Below are 10,628 nucleotides of genomic sequence, written 5' to 3'. Positions count from 1 at the left end.
GGATAGACTACATACATTCATGGTGGGCACAACATACATTGATCCAAAACTATGGTGGGCCATGTCAAAAGAAAACAGTTTTCTCCTTTGATTTTCATATCACTTTTCTATGACCCACCAGAGTTTTAGATCATAGTGAAAATTAGTCCCTGGGGGTTTAATGGGATGTTTCATCACATGAACCGTTCAGATTAGAGTCCCATGACACGTGTGGAAAGGACTGCACGTGCGCACTTGCACAGGTGAGCATGAATACGAGTAACACCTAATCCACTCCCGTTTTCAAAGCAGAAAAGGAAACATTGAGATCAAACCCTACCGTTTTAGGGAGGAATAGAGAGGGAGGGCGGTCGTTGCTGACAGAGAGAGAGATTGTAGAGAGGGAGGTGGTCATTGCAGACAGAGAGAGAGAGAGAGAGAGAGAGAGAGAGAGAGAGAGAGATTGCAGAGAGGGAGGGCAGCCGTTGCAGACGGAGAGAGATTGCAGAGATGGAGGGAGGTCGTTGCAGACGGAGAGAGATTGCAGAGAGGGAGAGCGAGAGATTGCAGAGAGGGAGAGTGCATTTCTCCATCTTCCCCTCTTTTTAAATCTCCAGCAACATTGAGGTATTTCTCTCTCTCTCTCTCTCTCTCAATTGCTCTCAATCTCAATTCCGATTTAGGGCTTTTTGGATTCTAGGGTGGATTCCACCAGAGTGTTTATTTGCCATACAACCTATTGATATGCTAGGTGGGGCCACGGTGATTTTAGACGCAATGGGCTATGTAGCCCGCCTTACCCAACAATCCGACCTGGATTTAGGGATTTTAGGGCTTACAGATTTGAATGTGGACCCCAAATTGCTGTTTTTTTGATTTTACAAATTAGGGATTTGGGGATTTTAGAATTTTAGGGAGCTGAGTAATTTTGAAATTGGGAATTTCACCTTCTATCTTTTATTTATTTATTTCTATTTTCTTTATTGACATTTACAAACATCTAAATTTGAAATTCATGCATAGTAGCAGTTATAGTCATGATTCTGATTTAGCTATTTCCTGAACTTGGTATTTATCTCTCTCTCTCTCTCTCTCTCTCTCTCTCTATATATATATATATATATATATATATATATATATATATATATATATATATATATATATATATATATATATATCTACTCATTTTTCAAATTTTTAATTAAAAACCAACGATATCTTTCTTCGTTTCTTCAAAATCCATATCCGGTTTATTGTTGTTTTGCCAACTAAGTTTGCCGTCCAGTCAACTCACTTCGGTTAAATTCTACATGTTGATTCAAGCCCGTATACAAAAAGTGCACCATTGGGACTTGGTAATAATTGTTGTATCATGAAGGCAAACTGTCCAAGATTCCTATTGCACTTAGGATGCTCAAAGAGGGCAGATTTGGTTTTAAGCCAAGTGACTCAATCATTCTTTGACTCAAATAATTAAGTTATCTTTACTTACTTTATTATATTATTTAATTTTCTATTTTTTCAAATATTATTTACTATTTTCATCACATTATTTCCAACAATCTTGAAACCAAATATTCTGGTCTTGGATGAAGCTCTTAGTTGCAGTGCATACTTGGATCACTGAAGGTTCATTTCAGTTAGGTTGTTTTCAGCGGCTGTTCATGGCTCTCTAATTCCCTAATTTGGCTTGTTCGAGAAATGTACAGATTTGTAGGGTGTTGAGATTCTAAAAATCCCTAATTCCCAAATTTGGCTTGTTCGAGAAGTATACAGATATGTAGGGTGTTGGTTTGTGGTGGTTATATTGGTTTATTTCAGTACATAGAAGGAATATAGATATACTAGTAATTCCCCTTAATATCTTCATATAGATGTTTCTTGCTTTACTTACCTTTTATGTTGTTTTTAAATGTATTAGCTCGAAATTGATGGAGCAGACCCGGATGTGCGTCGGAGCTATCCAGATGTTGAGCGGGGGTCCCTGGAAGGTGGGAACCACTGTTATGACCATGATGAAGCTGTCCATTTTCGATGGATAGCATTGGAGTGCCCTGGCCATTTGGACAGACCGTGTTTACGTATTTGCTCAAAATTGGAGCAGACCTGGATGTGCGTCGGAGCTATTCGGATGTTGAGCGAGGTTACCTGGAAGGTGGGAACCGCTGTTATAACCATGATAAAGTTGTCCATTTTCTATGGACAGCATTGGAGTGGCCTGCCCATTTGGACAAGCCGTGTTTATGTATTAGCACGAAATTGTTGGAGCAGACTCTAGTATAACCCTAAACCTAAACCTACACTTAAAACTAATAACTAAAACTAAACCTAAACTTATAACCTAAACCTATAACCTACAACATTAACCTAAACCTATAATTATAACCTAAACCTATTCTCAAATCCCAAAACCTATAACCTAAACCTAAACCTAAACCTATAACCTTAACCTAAACCTTAACCTATAACCTAAACCTTAACCTATAACTAATAACCTATAACCTGAACCTATAACCTATAACCTAAACTCAATTCCCTAAACCTTAACCTATAACAAAATCCCACTACGGCGTGCCAACACTAACGCGCCAAAAAACCCATGCAGCAAAACCTTTGCCACATCATCACTGATACCCTGTAAAACTAGGATGCGGATTTCCACGAGAAAGCCTTTCCCGGGAAGTTCCTGCGCCGGAAACCTAAGGGGGCCACCGTGATTTTTGTGAGAAATCCATACTGTCCATACATCAACGGTAGGAATTTCACTACCCACCTTTTCCTTTTTTCCTTTAGTGAAGCCCACTTGAGTATTGCGTCCGGCTCATTTTTGGCCCCACATACTAAAATAATCTTAGAAAACGTATATATGAACGGCATGGAACTTCACGTGAAAGGTTTTAGAAGGAAATCCGCATCCGGAAAACCGAGAATAAAACGAAAACGGATTGGCTACTCCCCTGTCACCAGCCCGGTGGCTGGTGGTCGGTACTCTGTGGCCCCACCATGATGTATGTTTTTCATCCATTCCATTCATCTAGTTTTCCATATCATTTTAGATCTTGATCCCAAAAATGAGAGGGATATAAATCTCAGGTCGACCACACCACAGGAAAACAATAGTGATTGGATATCCACCATCAAAATCCTCCTAAGGCCCACTGTACTGTTTATTTGACATCCAATCTATTGATTAGGTCATAGAGACCCAGATGAAGGTAAAAAACAAACATCAGCTTGATCTAAAACTTTCAATGCCTAAAAGGTTTTTAATGGTGGACGCTCATTCAGTACTGTTTCACATAATGTGGTCCACTTGAGATTGGGACAAACCTCATTTTGGTCACATACTATAAAATGATCTGGAAATATATATGGATAGCATGGATGAAAGACATACATCATGGTGGGGCTCACAGAGCACCGACCATCAGCCATGGCAACTCATATTGGCAGGGGATTGAAAAAACCATGGCAAATCATCACTAACATGAAAGAAAACCTGCGGTCCAAGTGGATTGAAAAATGAATTTTCCTGTCCTGTGTAGCGGTCCAAGTGGATTGAAAAATGAATTTTCCTATCCCCTGGCATTTAATAAATGATTTTCAAAGTTTTCCAACTGCGAAAACTAAAAGTTTCTACGCAATCCGATTTCCTCGAGAGAAAAGACAAGGGATGATAGGCCGCTCACACCATCACTCCACACGTCATGACTCTGTAACTTCACGCACTTGGAAGCTAGGTGGGGCCCACCATAACGTAGGTGAGCAATCGACCCCTCAATCTGTTATGTCGGATATCCTAATAAGACTTCGCCAGATCACCTTAAGAGGAGACCAAAAATGTGGCCGTCCAAAACAGGAGATAAAAATGCGGGAAAAGAAATGTATGCCATTGAAATCTTCTTGGGTCCACCTTCATGTTTAATGTTTATATTGTTAATTTTGCTTAATGCAGAAATCCTAGAGATGTTACTGTGCATAAGACATAGAGATCTGGGTTTAGATGGCTTACCTAACTGAGACGCCATAACTGAGAATAATAGAATACCACCAGATCTTCCTCTCCTTACACCTGTATTCAGAAATTAGATGGGATTTGCGTTTCTAACTTGTGTTAGATCAAGGACCTAGCAGAGTTTGAAACCCATCACAACTCTCTTCACATGGCTCCACACTTTCATAATCTTAGTACAACATAAACATTTGTGTGCGTAACCATAATTATAGCATTCCAACCCTTTAAGCGCAGATACTCTGCATGCATCACACTCAAGTGGGGTTCACTAGTTTATCCAATCACATAGTCCAACTATCAGGTCAATCTAGACCGTTGATCAATAAGGCCCACCTTACAGAGTTCTTACATATATGCTATCCAAATGGGATGAATGGGATGAGTTTAAAAAACTAAAAACTTAGTTTGATACAAGAATCATGTGGCCGTACAGATGTTTCAACTGTGGTCATTCAATTCCCATTGTTCTCTTTTTGTGGTTGTGAACGTTGGAAATCAGCGCCCACGCTCATCTGACAAATCCTCCAGATGTTGGTGGATGTTTTGTTTGTAGGTAGGGTGGGGGTGTTTGATGTTGGTTTGGAGTCGCCACTAGCCACTTAGTCTTAAAATCCCGCAGTCGGCTAGAACACGCGGAATATTTCAAGGTTGGAGAAATTCGAAGACTCTCCTACCTTAGATTAACTCCTGGTCTGCGATTCGAGATTCTAAGGGACCTCGGTTACAAAGAGGGAAGGTGTTAGGTACCCTCTTTGCCCGTACAAATGTACGGTCTCTACTTAGCGTGATAAGACAATTTCACGGGTTGGATGATGGAGTCGAGATGAGACTAGGCACATGTGGATTTTAGATGCGACAAGATCCGAGATTTCGGCAAGCTATAGAGCATACATCTAACAACGTGTCTAAAGAATGGATATGATGATGCTTATGTAAAAAGATAAAGAAAAGTGGACTAGATCGCTAGGAATTTCTGATGTGACAGGATCCGATGTACGGCAAGTCACAGATCATACGTTCACTAGAAATCTAGAGGAGCAAGGGAGTTGAGAAGGGAGTAGATGTCATGATGAATGCTTGCATAAAGTAAATGAATCTTTAGCTTGAACTTGGATACGCTAAAACATAGGTTGCATCATGATCAATCTGGGCTAAACTTGGGTTTGAGAAGGTTAGGAGGAGGCTAAGAGATGGTTAAAGAATCTGATCCTAAAGGCTTGGGAGCTCTATCTCTCACCCTTACTCTCTTCCTTTCTCTCTCTCTCTCTCTCTCTCTCTCTCTCTCTCTCTCTCCCTCACTTGGATTTTGAGAATGGTAAGTGTGTGTGAAATGTGAAGAGGAGAGGGCTATTTATAGCCTTCCCCAATGGCAATGTGGTTATTGTTGGGTTTGAGGGGAGAAAATGCTGACATGGCATCTTGGGATTGGTTGAGGGGAGAGGAATGCCACATGGCATGCTCTTATTAGCTCTTGATGGTTGGTGAGGCTGGTAAAGATGGTAAATAAATTCAGTTGGGGGGTAAATTCATTTGAAAGTTGACTTTAGGACGAGACACAACTGTCCACTTTTGGAGCGGTAGTCCGACTACCGCCTGGGCCTAGTTTGGCCTGAGATTTAGTCGGTGGGCCTCGCTTGTTGCTCAAGTTCATCCGGGAGTCTCCTTTTGGGCTTTTGGGTTTGGATCTAGTTCGGATTAGGGTTTGGTTCGAGATTCGGATCAGGGTTTGGATCAATGTTTGGATCAAGGTTCAATTCGGGTCAGGGTTTGGTTCAAATTTGATTATGGTACTCAGAATGTCTTAGCTTTCTCAAGATATTAGCATAGGTGGGGTGTCTACAGATGCCCCTCTTTGGTTGAGGTTGCGAGCAATCAAGTGCCAAAGCGAGTGGACACCCCATCCTTCTGGTTAAAAAAGGTAGTGGTTTGAATTTGTTGCCTACCATTGTATCATTATCAGTCGATTATCTGGAAAAGAGATTACTTGCACATGTCATGAGGATTTGAGAAAAACATTGTGATTGTCCCTGTGCGTGGATGCGGCATTACAGGTCACCAATCACAACCCTTTCACGTCAGATTGTTAATAGTATTGGAGGGTAAGTCTAAGAAGTAAGGCCTCTGCGTATGGATGCGGCTTTACAAGGATTCCCATACTATTTGATCTGTCGTTCCTTTGCTACATAATTACCCTATGAGTATTCATTCCATTTGATCGTCAAAGTGGTTAGCTGCCCTGTGCGTGGATGCAGCCTTATGGGGAACTCATTACGCCGACTTGTACTCGATCAAATTTTACGAATATCTCAGATTAGGCATGTGCGAATAATCTTTTACCATGCAGTCTATTGATTTTGATACTTTGGTTACAATGGATTGTTGCAACTTTGAATTTGATTATTCTTTCCAGAGATAGATTCGATTACTTTTACTCACATTCGTACGACTGTCCAGATATAGAGATCGGGCCAATCATACTTATATCTTGTACGAAATCGATCATTCTCTGGAAAAACTGGAAGAGATCGAATCTTATTTCGCTGTTTGCGCTGACTATAACTGGAGAATATAGAAGACTCCTCAGTGTAATGCGTGCCGCGTGCGGTTTTTTTTGAAAACTATCCTCTTTGGACTAAACTCTTGGGGGATTTTATTTGAAAATATTTTTTAAATTTTTGAAAAAATATCTGTTCGATCTCGCAAGTGGGCGTTGTCGTTCGGTTTTTATTCGCGTAAATTAAGAAAACAGTCGCGTTGCCTCCACTGATGACTTGGCAGGGCTAACGGTTTTCATTTGAAAATATTTTTGAGATTTTGAAATATCAGTCCGATCTCGCGGGAGGGCGTCGTCATTTAGTTTTTATTTACGCAAGTAAACAGTCATGTCGCCTCCACTGATGAGCTGGCAAGGCTAACGGTTTTTATTTGAAATATTTTTAGGGTTTTGTAATATCCGTCCGATCTCGTGAGAGGGTGTCATCGTCTGATTTTTATTATACAGTCTAGATTGAATAGCCAGATGGCCTCCATTAACGAATAAATGGGACATTATTCATGGTTTCTAGACAATGGGCTTGGACTTTGGGATTCTTGAGATGGGCCTTTGAATGGTCTTTTAAATAATGGGCCTTGTGGGCTTTGAAATGGGCTTTTGGACAATGGGCCTTGTGGGCTCTGAAATGGGCTATTGGATTTGTGGCCCTTATAGGCTTTGAAATGTGGGCCTTATGAGCTTTGAAATGTGGGCCTTTGAGGCTTTGAAATGTGGGCCTCTGGGGCTTTGAATTTGTGGGCCTCTGGGGTTTCAACTTCGTCGGAAGGATACAGATGATTACGTACTTGGTGATGATTAGTTTAGTTATATCATATGATCATGTATCATCAGTTGTACAAATCTTCCATATATATGGAACTTCAGTTGCTCGAGGTCGCCTTTCTAATTGCCTTTTAAGCCTTTCTGTTGATTTGTCATTCCTGTTAACCTCACATGACCATCTCATATATGAGTTTTCGATATTTCGCCCTTCCTGCGAGGATACGGTCCGTCGTCTAGCGGTGGGGCGAGGATATGGTGAGAGCATGATCGCATCGTGCTGCTTGGAGAGAGACGAGGTCTTCTACCTGCGCATGGAGGTAGAGAGACTTAGGCAGAGGTTGTCGATATATGAGGGATAGGATAGAGGCCTACTCCTTGACCTCGCTAGCTACTTGTCCTATATATGTACGAATGCTTTTGTTTTTTGTTTTTTTTATTTTGTAAAGAAAGGAAAACGATGTACAGGAAGACTTTTTTGAAAGGAATGAAATTTTTTGTTTGTGCCAAATTTGTTAGTGTTTACTTGTGTTTTTATTTATGCTTTGGATGATTAAGATCAGGCTGTTGGGCTCAGTCCACGTTGTATTCAATAGTCTAGGTTGTATACTAGAGATCTTAGTTCCCTGAGAGTGCGCGTTCGAGATTGTGCCCTTTAGATTTGGGCAGAGTCTAGCTGACCCTTTCTTTGCTTCACTTGCTGCCTCAGCTTCTTCTGTACTTGCACACACACGCACACACACACACATACACACACACACACACACACACACACACACACACACACATATATATATATATATATATATTTGTCATTTTTGCCCATAGCACCTTTTCAGGTTTTCACTACGACTGGCTTTTCCTGTCATTTTTGCCTGTAGCATCCTTTCAAATTTTCACTATGTCCCGAGTTTTTATTCCTGCCTGCCCCTTGGCAACTTATGTTTTTTTTACCCTTGGTGCCTTTTTGGGTTTTCACTAAGTCTGCTACATGCCCATTGTTTTTACTCGAGTCGCCCTTTCAGGTTTTCAACTCGCCCTTTTTACTTAGCCATTTTTTTTGAAGTGTCGGGAGAGACCAAGAGGTTGACGAGAGAGGCGGAGAGGTTTCCTTCATAGCCGGTCGACTGGTTACCCTCTTGTTTTTGTCCTTGATTACAATTGCAAGTTGTTTTATATTTTGATTGGATTATTTGGGAGGATAGGATGATCTCCTTTTTAAGGTTTCCGTATTTTCCTTCTTTTTTCTTTTGATTAGCTCAGGAAGATCTTCTCCTCTCAGACCGGTGAGCCGGAGGGCTCCTCCTAGGAGTACTTCCCGAATGATCAGCGGTTCATCCCACGAGGGTTTGAACTTTCCTTTAGGATCTAGTAGGTGCGGCGGTAAGATGCGCTTCATGACCATGTCGCCGACTTTGAAGCTCCTCTTTCGGACCCTCTTGTTGTAAGCCATTGCGATTCTTCTTTGGTAACATTGCGAGTGAGTTAGCACACACATGTGCTTTTCATCTACCAGATGCAGTTGATCGTATCTTGCTTGTTGTCACTTTCCTTCCTTGACTTTGCTTTCCAGCCATACTTGAAGTGATGGGATCTCGATTTCGACCAGCAGTACTACTTCCATTCCGTACGCAAGTTCGTATAGAGTTGCACCTGTAGCAGACCGTACAAACGTCCGATAAGCCCAGAGTGCGTATGGGAGCATCTTCGACCAGTCATGATATGTCTTGACCATTTTCTCCAATATGCTGATAATAGTCTTGTTTGCAGCTTCGACCCCACCATTCATTTGAGGATGGTAGGGGCTTGACCGATGACGTTGGATCTTGAGCTTGTCGAGAAAATCGCCCATCCTTTTATTGACGAACGGAGTTTTGTTGTCTGTGATAATGGCCTGAGGAATCCCGTACTGGCTGATGATATTGTTCTTCATGAACTTGATCACATGAGATGCTGCGATGGTAGTGTAGGATGTTGCCTCTATCCATTTGGTGAAGTAGTCTACTGCCACTAGGATGTATTCATGCTTGTTTGAAGCTTTGAGGTTGACCTTGCCGATGATATCAAGCCCCCATATAGAGAAGGGCCATGGTGTCATTAGGTTGTATAGCTCAGAAGCAAGCGCGTGAATCTGTTCGCTTGCTCCTAACATTTGAAGCATTTCCTTATGTGTTTGCAACAATCTGTCTCCATCGTTAGCCAATAATAACCGAGCCGTAGGATCTTCTTTGCCATCATATGTCCATTCATGTGTGGGCCGCATAGTCCTTCGTGGATTTCTGACATGATTTCAACTACTTCTGTTTCATCCACGCAGCGATGAAAGACTTGATTGAAGTATCGTTTGTAGAAGATGCCCCCTGTAATTGTGAACTGGGCTGCTAGTCGCTAGATAGTGTGCTGATCAGTTGATGCCGCTCCTTCCGAATACTTCTGATGCTCGAGATATTCTTTGATGTCGTTATACAACGCCTGATCATTCGAGGAAGTTTTGGCTTCGTCGATTTGCAGGCAGAACGCGGGTTCCTCTTGGAGTTCGACGATGAGTTCCCATTCAACAATTCCTCTCGGGATCTCTAACATTGAAGCGAGGGTGGCCAGAGCGTCTGCGAACTGATTCTTGGCTCGGGTCATATAAGAGAATGTGATCTCTTCAAACTCCTCGGTTAGATTCTCTAGATAGACGTGATAAGGGATCAACTTTTCGTCCTTGGTCTTCCAGTCGTCATTTGTTTGATTGATGATGAGCTGTGAGTCTCTGAAACCCGTAACTTTTTCACGTTGAGGATGATGGCTTCTCTTAGATCGGCGATGCATGCTTCATATTCGGCCATGTTGTTGGTGCAGTGGAATGCCAATTGTCCAGAGATGGGAATTGGGACGTCGTTAGGAAGTAAAGTATTGCACCTACTCCACTCCCTTTTGAGTTTGCGGCTCCATCGAAGAAGAGTATCCACTCTCCTGCCTTTCTTTCTTCTTCTCCCTTGATAAGGAGGATGTCTTCGTCAGGGAAGAAGGTCTTTAGTGGTTGATATTAGGCAAAGAGTGTGCTGCTAAATGGTCGGCCAGTGCTTGCCCCTTAATTGCTTTCTGAGTGACATAGGTGATGTCAAACTTGAAAAACAGCAGTTGCCATTTTGTAATCCTACCCGTTAGTGCTGGTTTCTTGAACAAGTACTTTAACGGGTCCATACGAGCGAACAGAAGGATTGGGTGGGCGATCATGTACTGTTGTAGCCGTTGTGTCATCCCGACCAGAGTATTTGGCTTTATAACTTGTGAATCGTCAGATTAGATATTAGATCACTTGCTCTTTTCTTC

General features: G+C 41.8%; 1 protein-coding gene across 1 annotated transcript; it reads right to left on the bottom strand.

Annotated features, from left to right (window-relative positions):
- Positions 1–9,695: 9,695 nt before the first annotated feature.
- On the bottom strand, positions 9,696–10,124 carry LOC131221846 (uncharacterized). Its single transcript, XM_058217147.1, has one exon. It carries the CDS (start codon positions 10,122–10,124, stop codon positions 9,696–9,698), a length of 429 nt encoding a protein of 142 aa, XP_058073130.1.
- Between the last annotated feature and the right edge of the window lie 504 nt (positions 10,125–10,628).

This window comes from Magnolia sinica, chromosome 12, assembly GCF_029962835.1.
Source record: "Magnolia sinica isolate HGM2019 chromosome 12, MsV1, whole genome shotgun sequence".
NCBI lineage: Eukaryota > Viridiplantae > Streptophyta > Magnoliopsida > Magnoliales > Magnoliaceae > Magnolia > Magnolia sinica.
Note: the sequence above shows the minus strand (reverse complement) of the source record. Positions and strands in the feature narration are given on the sequence as shown.

Bases quoted from the DNA above. Each gene is read 5' to 3' on its own strand.
- LOC131221846 (XM_058217147.1), bottom strand. From the start codon at position 10,124: ATGCATCGCCGATCTAAGAGAAGCCATCATCCTCAACGTGAAAAAGTT.